This window comes from Salvia hispanica, chromosome 6 (genome assembly GCF_023119035.1).
Source record: "Salvia hispanica cultivar TCC Black 2014 chromosome 6, UniMelb_Shisp_WGS_1.0, whole genome shotgun sequence".
NCBI lineage: Eukaryota > Viridiplantae > Streptophyta > Magnoliopsida > Lamiales > Lamiaceae > Salvia > Salvia hispanica.
Window position 1 is genome coordinate 10539372 of NC_062970.1, and position 14412 is coordinate 10553783.

Genomic DNA, 14412 nt, shown 5'->3' on the forward strand with positions numbered 1-14412 from the left:
ATTACTAAGACATACTTAGATAATCTGCATCAGTTACGAAAATGGATGATAGACTAGTTTTCGTCACTTGAATTTGAATTAGTTTAATATTTGTATGAGAAGATGCTATTTTGGCAGGGAATTGAGCTTATGGTTCCGAGGCATTGCAGAAAGGCATGAAGAATGAAGATCCGTAGCGAGATCAAATACAACTTTTGGAATGATCCATACCTTTGGCGAGTGAGAGTCGATTAAGTAATTCGATGGTGTATTCTCGAGCCCAATCAAGAAGACATCCTAATGTATTGTCATTCATTAGCATGCGGGGGACACTTTGGACCAAAGAGAATAGCAAGGAAGGAGTTGGATAGTGGATTCTTTAGCCGTTATGGGGCACTAAAGGCCATCATAAGTATCAAGGTACAAATTTTTGCAATCGCACAATTAATGCTTTGATGAAGAAATATGGTGTGCATCACCGTTTATCCACCCCGTATCATCCACAATCCAACGGCCAAGTCGACATCTCTGATCGGGAGATCAAGCATGTGTTAGAGAGGACGGTGAATCCGTCAAGGAAGGATTGAGTGCGAGACTGAGTGATGCACTGTGGGTTTACCACACGGCATACAAGATGCCAATTGGGATGTCGCCGTATTGCCTCATTTTTGGCAAAATGTGCCACCTTCCCGTTGAGATTGAGCATCGCGCTTATTGGGACATTCAAAAGATGAGTATGGAACCGAGCAAGTGTGATGAGGAGAGAGAGCTCCAACTCCAAGAGCTTGATGAATTTCGCCTAGACGCATATGTTGCCACGATGAGGTACAAAGAAAAGACCAAGTTATGGCCAGACAAAAATTTGAGGAGGAAGTCGTTTGAAGTCCAAGTGGACTGGTCCTTGCATCTTTCGAGCAATCAACCTAATGGAACCATCGAAATTCAGGGAGTTGATTCTTCTTGTTCTCTACCCTTTGTTGTGAATGGTCATAAGTTGAAAATCTATTTGGAACCTTTTGGAAGCATATACCGTGAAAGAAATTTCGTTGTACATGCCTCGGGATTTCGAATTAGGGTGATAAAATCTTTTCATGTAAATATTTGTTTTTGTTTTTGTTATTTTTTTGATATTCCAAAAAAAATTAAATATGAAAAAAAAAGAGAAAATTATCATATGTGTTGACATAGATTCATTGGGGAGTCTAAGTTCTGTTTGGGTATCGTTTTTTTACAAAGTGAGTTTTTTTGTATTCAATTTTAATGAAGGGATGTGCTCTAGCTTAAAATTGGAAGGAATGGGCTAATCTTATTTAAATGGGCATGGGATGGGCCCATTTTGAATCAAAGAGGAAGAGAATGATTGGCCCATTTCCTACACTTGAGCAAAATTTGGAATGAGACTGAGAAATCAACGTGTACTTCACTAGAGAAATTATGGGAATATATATTTAATAGTTGTATTTGACTTATCTTTTCACTTTCATAAAAATTTCTCTAAGCCCTAATTTCACTTTGACTTTTCACTGCACATTGCATCCTCTTTTCTCATCGGTAATTTCTCCTCATTTTCAAAAATTACAGGGTGACTCCTCAAATTCCCGCCAACAAATCCGGTAGTATGGTACATTTCGACACCCATGATGAATTATAAGCGCATGATGAATTTCTTGGATATATGGAAATGAGAGGAATTACTTGGTTACTGTTTTTAGAGTCACATGATCTCCCATAGGCATTGGTCCATGAATTCTACATCACATTTTGTTTTGAGACAACCACTGATTTATATATACCCAACGTGTATTTAGGCTCTATACTATAAGCGACGAACATTTACGGTTTCTATATTTGTAAAATATCATTTGCGGTCCCCATACTATACCAATTGCTCGTTTCATTTGATTTTTCACTTTTTGACCAAATTTTTGGACAAAAACACCCCCAAAAGTCTAAATGGCATTTGTGTACACTCACTCTCCAAAAGTAGGTACTTATTTGATATTTACATTCATTTTAGTACTTTAACTGTGATTTATATTTTATTCGAATAAATTTTGTTTGGATTGGTTATAGTATAAAAAATTTGCATAGTTTTAATTTTGGATTTTAACTTAATAAAAATCGATTTACTATAAAACACATATTTTATTTCCTCAAATTGAGATGAATCAATTAAAATGATGATTTATAAAAAAAAGGGGTTCACATCTAAATGTCCTTAGAAATATTTTAAATATCGTGGCTTTTAAGCACAAATAATTTAATATTTTAGTATGTCAAAAGTATAAAGTGATAGCAATTAACTATTATTTCACTTTTATTGCCTACTAGGCTCCTTCTTCCTGAAGTTGTCGAAAATCATTTTTAATCTTTGTAAGTTTATATTCTCACCGATTCAAGCCTTCTTATGCATTCAACAATGACCATTTATTCTTCTACAGCAAAATTTCTATAAGGGCTAAACATAATTTGTAAAAATTTAGAAAATTTTTGAAGAAGAAAAACTGGAAAAAAAAATTTGGGATGGGCGATGAGGCTTAAGCCACACCCTTCTTTTTACTAGTTCTGCCCCTGTGCACACACTATAACCAATCCAAACAAAAATTATTCGAATAAAACACAAATCATAGTTAAAGTACCTAAATTAATATAAATATCAAAATAATTACCTACTTTTGGAGAGAGAGTGTACAAAAATGCCCTTTAGACCTTTGGAGGCGTTTTTGTCCGAGAATGTGGTCAAAAAGTGAAAAAGCACCTGAAACGAGCAAGTGGTATAGCGTAGGGACCACAAATGATATTTTGCAAGTATAGAGACCACAAATGTTCGTCTCAGAAAGCATAGAGCCTAAAAATATAATTCACTCAAATAATTGATTATTACTTTATCGGGTTCCTTAATGGGTTAACCCGATAAAAATACGAGCCTAATAAAACTTTACTAAAAAGAATTAATTTCATTTATATTCATGTATTTCGTATGATATAAAAAGTTGCTAGCCCTAATAAATTTCACTGGAAAGTTTTGGGACAAAAATGTCGACAGCCCTTTTTGTAGAAGGCCCAATTGGTCAGTTAACGGCCGAATTGAATCCATAGAAAAGTAGAGTACTACTGTATTAATATAAATAATAAATATTGGAGTGACTATTTTCCAACTTTCATGTTGAATAATCCACTCTTCAATGTAATTCTCTCAAAATTCATCTATTTTGGATTGTTTTCACGGCCGACGTGACGAATCTATAAAAAAATACTGTATCCGTCTCAAAGATTATTTTCCTATTTGAATATCCTATTTAAAGTAATTAATATTTTCTCTTTTAGATGTTTCTTAAAATAAAAATAACACTATCTTACTTTATAAAAGGAAATAATCCGTATCTACTTTATGTAAATTTTTATCCTCTCAAAATTCATCTTTCCGGCTTGTTTATATAAATAAATCCTGGAGTGAATTCAATTTGCCAACTTTCTGAGTTGAATCATTCCGCCTTCTCTCTTCACATTAACCAAAGTCAATTTTTGATTCCTCTCAAAATCCATCTATTTGGCTCGTTTGCAATTGCAAGGGAGAATCCATCCAGATTTCAATTGAGACTTGGGGTTTCAGGAAGGGTTTTTGATGGTTCAGCTGATGGGATCGCTGCATTCAGAGAATTTCCAAGATTCCGCCGAAGAAGAGTATGGCTCTCTCCCAAAGCGCGCTCGTCTGGCCTCCGCCACTCCTTCTAATCAGGTCTTCATTTACAAGATTCGACCTTTTTTGATGGGTGTATATTGTTTCTTTATGTCGTGAAGCTGGACTTTTTAGTTGATTAGAGCTGTCGTTGTTATTCCCTTTTATGGGCTGATAGAAGAGATCATTGCTTCCATTTAGAAATTGATGATTTTGGGGGAAAAAGTCGACTTAACCACTTTTAATTCTCATAAACAGAATCATGATTCCACATGCATTTGTAAACAATTTGCGATTTCTCCTCAACTTTTCCTTATATATTGGAATCGTTTCCTTAAAAATCGTTTCTTGAATTCTCTTTCAGCAGTTGAGCGCTGTGTCGAATGTGCCTCCTTCACAGTACAATCCACTTGATGAGCCGAGTCCTTTGGGTTTGCGCCTAAGAAAAAGTCCGTCATTGCTGGATTTAATCCAGATGACGCTCTCCAAAAGAAGCAGCAGCTCTATCTTGGAGAATACTACTGAGATGACTGACCATGGAAGCAAGAAAGATACGAAGGCGAGTGCTGCACCAAATGCTAGTGACAAGATGAAGGCTTCCAATTTTCCAGCCATGTTATTGAGAATTGGCAGCTGGGAGGTAGAGCTTCTGAATTTCTGCCTCACTGTTCTGGTCAAGTCAGCCTGCATTTTTAAGATGCAGGCATTTAACTAAAGGTTTATGGAGTTGAGTAACGAAGTGTGTAAGTTATTATGAAATAAAGATGTAAATAAATTATTATTAACTTGAAGTGAACTGATCTTCGAAAGAATGCTACTTAATGAAGTGTTTGGATAGAAATGGGGAAACTTTGTCCTACTTTGAGATATTACATATACGTCTTAATGTGTTAATATTCATGCCAATTGCTTATGTTGGATTTTTTGGCAGTATGTTTCAAAATATGAAGGAGATCTGGTGGCAAAGTGTTATTTTGCAAAGCATAAGCTTGTGTGGGAAGTTCTTGATGGAGGTCTCAAGAGTAAAATTGAGATTCAGTGGTCTGAAATAACTGCTCTGAAGGCTGAATTTCCTGATGATGGTCCTGGAACTTTAACCATTGTGGTAATGATTTTTCTTTATATGTGTGATAATAATCTTCACCTGTAAAGTAGGTGATTCAATAATCTGCCGTCCTTATTATCTTTTTTTAGCAGCTAGCTCGGCCACCTGCTTTTTTTCGTGAAACCAATCCACAACCCAGAAAACATACTCTATGGCAGGCAACCACTGACTTCACTGACGGGCAGGCTAGCAAAAACAAGTAAGTCCCTGTAGATTTCATGTTTTACCTCTCGTTTACACTATCATAGTCAAGCTTGTGCATGAAATTCACTCCTTTCTTCACATTTAAGGAGCTTTACTTCTCTTAGGTATAAACTAGTGAGACACGATTCAACATCTTTAACATTTCATGTGACTGAATTGTATCTCTATGAGCAAATGAATCGCGTCTTCCTTGTCATGCATGCTTGATTATCCCTTTTCTCCTGTACTTTTGACTGGTGAACAAACACTTATTCTCCGTCTATTAACTTTCGCAAATCTAAGACTTGCACTCTTTCTCTGCATAAGAAAAGATACTCTAAAACTTACTGAGCGTTGTGCTTGCTCGGGAGCTTAAGATGACTGTTTAATTTTATCTCAAAGTTCTTGTGTTGCACATAGATTCTTCAGGTAAATGCAAATTTAATAATTCTACTGCTGTTCTATTAAATTTCACAATCTTGCTGGATGTAGCCTCATGGATGAGTAATTGCTGCTCTTTTGTAGGAAGCATTTTTTACAATGTCCTCCTGGCATGTTAGATAAGCACTATGAAAAGCTCATTCAGTGTGACACACGTCTTGGTGTCTTGAGCCAACAACCTGAAATAATTCTGGACGACCCTTACTTTAAGTCACAAGCTTCTGTACATGAAAATTCAGAAGAATCTTTGGGGGATGGGGGAAGTCAGCAGCAGCCACATGCTGCCAAGGGATCACCCATCTCTACTTTCCAGGAAGTGGCTTCCTCGGCTGGTCCACAGTTACGGGCTCCCGAATTCGGAAAGAATCCCCTGACAGTGCAACATGTGGCTAAAGAAGCAGCATCACCAAGCTCAGGTATAGAAAAGTTTTTACCCTGTTTGATATTTGCTCTTATGGATCTGTAACTTGGTTCCTATCATAAAAAATCTTGTCATTGAGGTGTCAATTAGATAACCATGTCGAGCATCAACTGCTTAAGTCAATTATTAACTCTTGAAAGCTAAATCTTGCTAGCAAGCTCAATAAATTTTCAGGTTCTGCTAAATGTTCATACTCACATAATTTTCCCCTTTTGATTTTACTAGTGATTAATACACAAGCAATTGAAGGGAGTGGGAAGAGTATTGAGCATGATTCTGGAGGATCAAAAAGCTGGGAATCGTTGAAGGTAGCAGGGCTGCGCCCCTCCATGTCAGTGACCGATCTTGTGAACCACATTGGAAACTGTATTTCGGAGCAAGTGACTTCTGGAAGCTTACCCTCAGCCAAGGCATCTGAATGCCATGAAATGCTCGAGAACATCTCCCAACTTTTGCTCAGTGATAGTAATCACTGTCTGGCGGGGTTGGACGAGAGATCTCTAATGAAGAAGGTAGATTCTCTGTGCAGCCTGCTGCAGGAACCTGCCATAACTTCCAGTGCTCTTGTTGATGGCGAAAACCGTAACCAAGTTGCTGATCCTGCAAAAAATGTCTACTTCGACCTCACAAATGATGCTGTTCATTCTACACATGAGAAGACCGAGCAAGCCATGGAAGTAGATTCTGCAGACAGACCTTGGCCTGGGCCTGGTCTACCTAGAAAAGACTCGCTTAGCGACTTGCTTCTTCAGCTTCCGCGTATTGCTTCTCTTCCAAGGTTCTCTAACTTGTTATATGGAATTGAAGAAGGTGAAGAATATCAATCTCCGTGATGATTCTTCACTTATTTTGTTTTCGTAATGGGAAATCTTGGTTAAGGTTTATTGCAAGGATTCTGAAATCAAGGTTCGTGAAGAATCCCCTACATATTAGCTCAAGAATAGGTCCTTTTTTCTATTATTTTGATTACGCACTTTCTTAGTTATGTAAATGGATGATAATTGACACAATTTATCGCTTCTTGCTCAAATCTTCACTATGTTGAGAAAAATTTATTAAAGAAGTGTGATGATTTACTATATTTATTAATTCAGTTGCATATCTACTCAGAAATCATTTGGTAAATGAAAATTTTATTGATATTGCTTGTTATCAATTTATAAATTTACCATTTTCTCAATGATTCTTTAATCGATATTGCAAATAAATAAAAGAAAAAAATAAAATTAATAAATTTAATCAACATAAAAAAAATAATTAAATTGTGCAGTCCTTCAAATAAATATTTAACCAAAAAAACCTCGTAAATAAAAATACAATAGTTTATGAATCTAATGAACAAAAATTATAAAACAACCCAATGAAACAAAATATATTAATAAAAGGATTGAATGAAATAAAAAAATTATAAAAAAAAAAAAAATTGTATTAGTATAAAATCTTAGATGTGTTTTGCTATTAAATATGTTTATGATCTGGCAACTGAGATAAAATTATTGTTGATAAATGATACTCTCCTCGTATCCTAAAAGTTGAAAATTTTCCTTTTTGTCCGTTTTCAAAAAATAAAAACCTCCGCTTCAAGAAATAGACCATACAATTAACACTAATTTCACTATTTTAAACTACTTTTCTCTCTCTCACTTTACTAATTTTGCATTAAAATTTGTGTCGTAATAAAATTCCTATTTTTAGAAAATGGAGGGAATATGAACGCCTAAGAATCCAAAGTCGCCATAATTGCCATTATATTAATTGGAAGGTAAAAGATGTTATTCCCTCCATCCCCCATTAATTGTTCACTTTGGTACCGGTACACATTTTAAGAAATGTAATGGAAAGTAGGTTAGAAAAAATTATTGGAATATAAATCCCATGTGAGTGGAATGAGTATGAGACCTACTTATCATTTATGTTAAAAAGTGAAAACGGATAATTAATATGGGGATGAACAAAAATGACAAAAGTGAACAATTAATGAAGGACGGAAAGAGTAAAATAAACAGAGTTGAAAAGAGATGCCACGAAACCATTATGTACAAAGAGATGGATTGAATCAAATTGTAACTATACAAGAGAAGATGAAAGTAAAATGAAACAGAGTTCATCTTCGGCAGCAAATCATAAAATATATTTACACTTGGTATCTTCCTTCCATCATGTCCATCTGCCAATTTGCAACAAGATCAGGAAGTAGGTGAATGAATTGTGGTATCAGGTAACATGGCTATGGTCACTATGAAGTATTCACACCCAACAGGGAGACCATAAGGGTTTGATGCAGATGCTGAACTCAACCCCAACCGCCGGCTGCCAATCTCCGGCATCAGCACATCCACCCGGTCTCTACCATGCTCGCTTTGTTGTGATGCCGGGGCTGGTGACTTTGCTATTCTTCTTTCAATGTGCACGACCTGCCCTACAATATAGCTTGGACGGCTCGGGAGGTGATCAGTGAACAAGGCTACCGACTCAGAAGATAGATAGTAGTAAGGGCAGTTGCGGTTGATGGCCTCGTAGTAACCAGAAGATTTTAGGACGAATGCAGCTATCTCGTGCACTTCTAACCGCCCGAAGGATATCTTCTCTTTGTTCGCCTGCAATTAAATCGTTTTCCATCATATGTCCTATTTCTGGATGTATATTTTGTTGACATATATAGATATGAGACCGAGACACCAAAGAAAGCATATGTTACCTGCTTTTCGAGTTGATGCTTCATGTAAAGAGTATTCACCAACTCTTTCTTCTCTTCTAGTTCCTTAGTAAGTTTCTCACTTACAGCTTCAATTTTGGAGTGTCTGTCGAGCAATTCAGCACGTTGTCTCGACAAAGCACTGACTTTATCTGCTAGCACCCTTATGCAGTCACGGAACTCAACAGTACCGTCATCATCAGTTTCACTGGCAACACTGTAAATTTAAAGCCATTTGAGCACACATAATCATACCAATGTTAGGAGTGAGCAGAAGTGCTTACCTGTTTAAAGACTGAGCTAAACTACGCAAAGCATCAGCGAAAGTTGCCACCCCAGATGTCAAAACACAGTTTTTCATTCTTTCAAAAAGACCGCGTGTTTTGATGGCAGAGATACGTAATGCACTATACTCTGAAGCCCTACGATCAGCAGCACAAAGATGGGTTTGAGCCTCCTCTCTCGCCTCATGCAGACAGTTCTCTAAATGAGCACAATTCATCTGCAACACAATAGGATAGAGAGTGGTCCTAAGATATGTAGAACTTTAATAACAGAGACATATACTGAGATCAATAGAGAAATACTAGTCACAATCAGACAACACCCTCATATCTTCAATAAAAGAGTAAATGGAACACCGGCACCCTTCCCCAATGGAATTGAAATATTAAATATTTTAATATTTTAAGTTCTCACACTGTTTCTCCTATTCAAAAGATGGATGTATTGCAAAACAACATTTTTACTTGAGAAAGAACTCATGCTGGCCACAAACTAAAATCTTCGTCTCCGTCTTCAATCAGCAAAATCAAGAGAAAATTAAAAATCAAGAAAGGCAGTGGTTTCTGGATGGACTTAGAAACTGTAATCTGATCATATTTTCAATGTTGATGGAAAATGCCTGTGTAGGCAAATAGATGCCATGTCTATTGCTCATTGAGCATAGTTTAACTAGAATTATTAGAAAAGATAAGTTCTCAAACCAAACTACTGTACAAAATATGAACAGATCACTTGCGGCCCCAAGCCCTTGCCGCTTCCACCTGGTGCCAATATAGTAAACAACACATCAAAATTCAAATTTTCAGTAAGTAATACCTGAGATTCATCGAGCAGCTTTCGACCGATCTCTAACTCCCTCCCAAGCTTGGAAACATCATCCATTAATTCTTGGATCTTAGTTTCTGCATTCTCTAATTGACTTGATTTCTCTGCTAGGGCGTTTTGCAATTCTACCACAAGGCTATCACATTCTTTAGCACCTAAATCTGGCTGAACAGCTGTTTCATAAGACAATAAGTCTGTTGGTCGAGACATGCTGACCGCCATGTTACTAGCAGTAAGTGCCATGCCTACATCAGACAACGGTACATCTTTCTTTTCCCTGTCATGGAGATGTCCTTTCTCACGGTGCAGATCTAGCATTGATGAATCCAACTGTGGATTTAACATGATAGAGGAGTCTGTCATATTATCCCCTAGTCCTTCTTGTGCCTTACTATGATCAGGGACAACCCCCGATTTCAATGAGCTCGATGCGCAAGAGACTTCTTCCATTGCATGGGGCACTTCTTCAAGTCCTGATACATCCGACTTGTTATCATTTATCTTTGCAGTTGAAACTGCAGATTCGTCCCCATCTGCCGAAATCTTACCCCTCAGATACTGATCAGACAACCTTTGTTCTAATTCCTTAATCCGTTTTTCATAAGACTCACACTGCATTTGCTTCATCTTTAGCATTGATTGGAGGTGTTTTCCATACTCATCTTTCAGATGCAAAGCTTCAGATGTCTTCTCCGCAGCATTTCTCAACATGTTCTCTATTTTTTCATCATCAAAAGATCCATAGTCAAGCTCGGTGCTCATTGAACATAATAGGGCAATTTTGGAAGCAAGTTCAGCTTTCAGTTTCGCATTCTCAACTTCCATCTTGCTAGTCCCCGCAATCTCCATCAATTCTGACCCCTCAATAAATTCCTGAAAATCATACTTCTCTGGGAGGTCTACGCCACATCCTTCAACTTCAGATGAGAGAGAACCCTCATTCGACATTGACAGGGATGTCCTCGGAGACCCATGTTTCTCACTCCTAGTAGAGGGTCCTACCAGTGATTCAGGAGCATAACGGTCTACATCTGAATAATCTAGAGCAAGCAAATTAGTGTCGAAGGGGGAAACATTGACATCACACGGGTTAGGGGTGTCATACAACCCCATGGATGCTAAAATGTCGCGAGGAATAAAAGTATTATGGACTTTCAGAAACTCCTCACGTCTCCTAACTTCATCATCCCTATCTGCAGCAAGTTTTTCAGCCAACTGCCCAGCCTTGCCCATATAGATCTTCATTGAAGCTTTTCTTCTCACCACTTCAGCAAGGCATGCCCTATAAGCAGGACCTATCCCACGCACAACTTTTAGGTGCTCAAATTGATCACTCTGACGCTTCAACGCCTCCTGGAACACAGAGAACTTGTAGCGCACATCTTTGATGCTGAACTGTATATATGCAATCTTTTGCATGTAATTGTGAACAAAATTATTCATCTCATTCTTTTTATCTCTACAGAAGTTGAGCAAATTAGAAATCGCACGATCACATTCTTGCATCCTTGGAAGGTAGTTTTTCTCGTGGCTATCATACATAGGTCCCAATGCAGAAACAGCATCATGAGGGCGTAATGAAGACGACAACTTGCTGGAAATACAGTCATCCACAAGCTTCTTTACGGTATTTACATCCTTACTGCACCAAAAATAGAATATTTTTAGTCGTAATATCTTTTGAAGCAAATTCTTACTTTACAGCACACAACATAATGAAAAAATTGGATAAACAATAAAATCGATTAACCAATAAATTAATAACACTCATGACAGAGGAAATCTAAGGGTGAGATTAGATTAGACTGCAAACGCTAGTTACTCTTTCTTTCCTTCTTAGTGCAGGACAGTTCAACATCTTGTACATCATAAGTTCATCTTCAAGACCAAAAACCATAAATTCTAGCATCAGAACAACTCAAGCAATCTATCATCTAAAGTTACTAAAAAAACATAAGTAGATTGACCAACAATATACATATTTTGTATAGTTCTGCTATATGCAAACACACCATACCAACCAAATAGGTAGAAGAGTTGGGACATAGAATGCGTTGTGTGTGTGTGTGTGTGTTCTCATATAAGAGAGATAGAGAGAGGACCTGAGAGCTTGCACAATGCTCTTTTGCTCATTAATAAACTGCTGGTGCTCTTTTATTGTCAATTCCAAATCCTTGACAAGAAATGAAGCCTTTCCAGAGAATAAATTTTCTGTATTGTGCTTTAGATCTCCAAACTCCTGTTTAAATTCTGAAACTTTGTTCTCAAACTGCCTGTGGGAACTACTGCAATCTTCGACTGTCTTCCGCAGATTCTCTTCTTTCACAAAATCTAACAGGCACTTCCGGCTAGAAGTTTGCAATGATGGATGAAGTCTGATAGCTCTCAATTTTTCCACATCCCTCCCAAAGTTCACCAAAAGGCTATTATGTTGGCGGTGCTGCTGTGAGTAACATTTCATAAAATCGCTGTAGTTTTGAAGCACAATTCTGTAGAAATAATCCAAATTACCCCTTGCAATCTCCAACGCCCTCTCTTGCACCTTCTGCTCTTGCAAAAGCCTCTCACACATTTCAATTTTAGCTGATGTACGGCTGTAAATAGCATCTCCCCACTGAAAATGATATCTAAATTGCCTCTCGTATGAAGGCAAGGCCTTTAGTGCAGGATCTGAAGCATCATCCAGAGGATGAGGGTTATGAGATGAGGACGGTGCTGGGGGATCTGGGATATCAATAATGTCACATTGCTCCAGCTGGGGGGAAGGCGAATTGCTCCGCATCCTTGCTTTATTGAACAAAAACACTTCTCGTTCGCTAGATGGGAGTTTATAAGTCGATAGTGGGCGTTGAGAGTCCAATTTCATGTCCAAGCACAACAGAAGCTGATCATTGAACGGTATCCCACAAACCGACTCCAGGAACTTCTGCACAGCCTCAACAAGCGTATATTCCTCACAGTCAAGCTCATACGAGTGCCCATTCTCAGCAATATGAATCACAAGTTTCCCCAATTGAACAACACCTTCCAATGCATTAGAACTCATCGTCCCGCCCCCACCAGGATCCGACAAATATAATCTAAGAATCAACTGCCTACAGCTTCGGCAGAAGGCAAACCCAATCCCCCTTCTCCCGGCACGCTTGGATACAACGAACTAATCAGAGCAGAAGAACTAAACAAGATCCTATCACCAATATCCCAAATACACACACAAAATCTCCAGGATAACCCTAATCAATCCCAAACCACTATCTATCGAACCAAATAAACTTCAATTCCACACCTATTTCCTTTGCCAGAAATCCAAAAAGCCTCCTCGGAGATCTGCGCACATAAAATATTCCAGAATATCGAAAACTCAATTGAAACCGACTAACCCAAAATCGCAATTCTCAACAGACCGACCGCATACGATTAACAAATCCCCAACTTCAATCACAATTGGCGAGCACACCTGCAATCAAGCAACCGAAAAGTCGAAAACACACCACAACAAAAACAAAAAAAATAACAAAAGTGGGTAAAAAAAACCCACTTAACGACCTCAACAAAAGAAGACTTTTTTAAAACAAAATGCCCAAAAACACAGGAGATGGAGACGTAATCAGCTCTAATCCACAACTAGAAGAAAAACAAATTGAACACGAAAACCCATGTAATCCAATATGCCGTGTTGTGTGTGCGAAAATCTTAAATCTTTGTGAATATACCTTGGTGTATGAATAGATAGGCTTGGTTGTGGCAATGGCGTGGAGTTTTCCTCCGAAGACGAATGATTGATTAAACTAATGGTTAAAGAAGTAATCTTTGTTTGTTTTCTTCGAGTATTAAATAAACAATAGCGTGAAATAAAAGGCAGAGCCTTGTGAGTTGTGACCTACGCAGGCAGCAACAATAGCAGCAGCAGCCTATGTTGTGTTGCTGTGGATTGCGAAGAACAATTCCGAATAGGGATTGGATTCATCATTAACCATTTTTATTCAAGTACTCTACTTATGATTTTTTATGGAAATTACGTCTATCAATAATTGTAGATGTATTTATATTCGCTCCGTTTCTTTATTAATCAAACATTTGCTTTTCGAAATTTTATTATAATTTTATCTTGAGTTAATGAGAGTAGAATAAAGTAAAAATATATATAAAAAAAAATAATATTATTATTTTTATTTTAAAAAACATTTTATTTTTAATGAGATCATCTAACATGCACAACATTGTCATTTTTTAACAAGATAGATGGAACTTACTACAATAATACGTGTAAATACAAAAATCTTTTGATGTATGCACCTGGACATGTTTGTAGTGTACATAGACTATATTATTGCTTTGATATTATGAATTTTCTAGGGTGCAGCAATCTTGGAGAGCTCGATCTCCTGAAAACTAATTTATTTTAGTTTATTTTTCTGAAAATGAGATTATAAGAATGACATGTGTTTTAATAGTGAAAATAGATGAGAGAAATAAAAAGCACTAATTCGAGTAGTATTAATAGTTAGAGACTTGTAATAATAGTGTAACGTGTGTTTGAAATTTTTTGAAAATTGAAATGAATTGATTTTAGTGTGTCGACTGAAATGACAAAATAGAATTATTTTTTGGAATGAATAGAATATAATTTGATATGTGAAAGTGTATAACATTAGGTATTCTTGTGAGAAAAATACATGTAGACATCTTTAATATTCTGATGAATTTTTTTTTAATTAAAAAATGTCTAAATTATCGTTTAGGTTCTCCTATTCTTATCCTTTTTTATTTATTTTTCTTATTTCATTTCAGATTTTTTT

The 14412-nt window shown here is 36.9% G+C and overlaps 2 protein-coding genes across 6 annotated transcripts; one reads left to right on the forward strand and one right to left on the reverse strand.

Annotated features, from left to right (window-relative positions):
• Window positions 1–3414: 3414 nt before the first annotated feature.
• LOC125191955 lies at window positions 3415–6889 on the forward strand. 3 transcript variants are annotated; one of them, XM_048089397.1, is made up of 6 exons: window positions 3415–3718; window positions 4026–4298; window positions 4590–4763; window positions 4853–4962; window positions 5472–5803; window positions 6034–6889. In XM_048089397.1, the coding sequence occupies exons 1-6, from the start codon at window positions 3605–3607 to the stop codon at window positions 6639–6641; spliced, it is 1611 nt and encodes a 536-aa protein (XP_047945354.1). In that variant the 5' UTR covers window positions 3415–3604; the 3' UTR covers window positions 6642–6889. The 3 variants fall into 3 exon arrangements, with proteins under 3 accessions (XP_047945354.1, XP_047945352.1, XP_047945353.1); XM_048089395.1 differs by having other exon boundaries at window positions 3416–3718; window positions 4023–4298; XM_048089396.1 differs by having other exon boundaries at window positions 3417–3718; window positions 4023–4298; window positions 4856–4962.
• Window positions 6890–7802: 913 nt separating this feature from the next.
• Window positions 7803–13490, reverse strand: LOC125194098 (autophagy-related protein 11-like). Of its 3 annotated transcripts, none has more exons than XM_048092133.1 (6): window positions 13327–13490; window positions 11716–13070; window positions 9605–11255; window positions 8788–9005; window positions 8507–8711; window positions 7803–8405 (listed from the first exon to the last, which is right to left on the reverse strand). In XM_048092133.1, exons 2-6 carry the CDS (start codon window positions 12657–12659, stop codon window positions 7995–7997), a joined length of 3429 nt encoding a protein of 1142 aa, XP_047948090.1. In that variant the 5' UTR covers window positions 12660–13070; window positions 13327–13490; the 3' UTR covers window positions 7803–7994. The 3 variants fall into 3 exon arrangements, with proteins under 3 accessions (XP_047948090.1, XP_047948088.1, XP_047948089.1); XM_048092131.1 differs by having other exon boundaries at window positions 8507–8720; window positions 13327–13483; XM_048092132.1 differs by lacking the exon at window positions 13327–13490 and adding an exon at window positions 13160–13300 and having other exon boundaries at window positions 8507–8720.
• Between the last annotated feature and the right edge of the window lie 922 nt (window positions 13491–14412).

Bases quoted from the DNA above. Each gene is read 5' to 3' on its own strand.
- LOC125194098 (XM_048092131.1), bottom strand. From the start codon at position 12,659: ATGAGTTCTAATGCATTGGAAGGTGTTGTTCAATTGGGGAAACTTGTG. The intron at 11,256-11,715 runs GTCCTCTCTCTA...TTTTTGGTGCAG, and splicing joins AGCATTGTGCAAGCTCTCAG to TAAGGATGTAAATACCGTAA. The intron at 8,406-8,506 runs GTAACATATGCT...ATTTAATTGCAG, and splicing joins AGCATCAACTCGAAAAGCAG to GCGAACAAAGAGAAGATATC.
- LOC125191955 (XM_048089395.1), top strand. From the start codon at position 3,605: ATGGTTCAGCTGATGGGATCGCTGCATTCAGAGAATTTCCAAGATTCC. The intron at 3,719-4,022 runs GTCTTCATTTAC...ATTCTCTTTCAG, and splicing joins CCGCCACTCCTTCTAATCAG to CAGTTGAGCGCTGTGTCGAA. The intron at 4,963-5,471 runs GTAAGTCCCTGT...GCTCTTTTGTAG, and splicing joins GGGCAGGCTAGCAAAAACAA to GAAGCATTTTTTACAATGTC.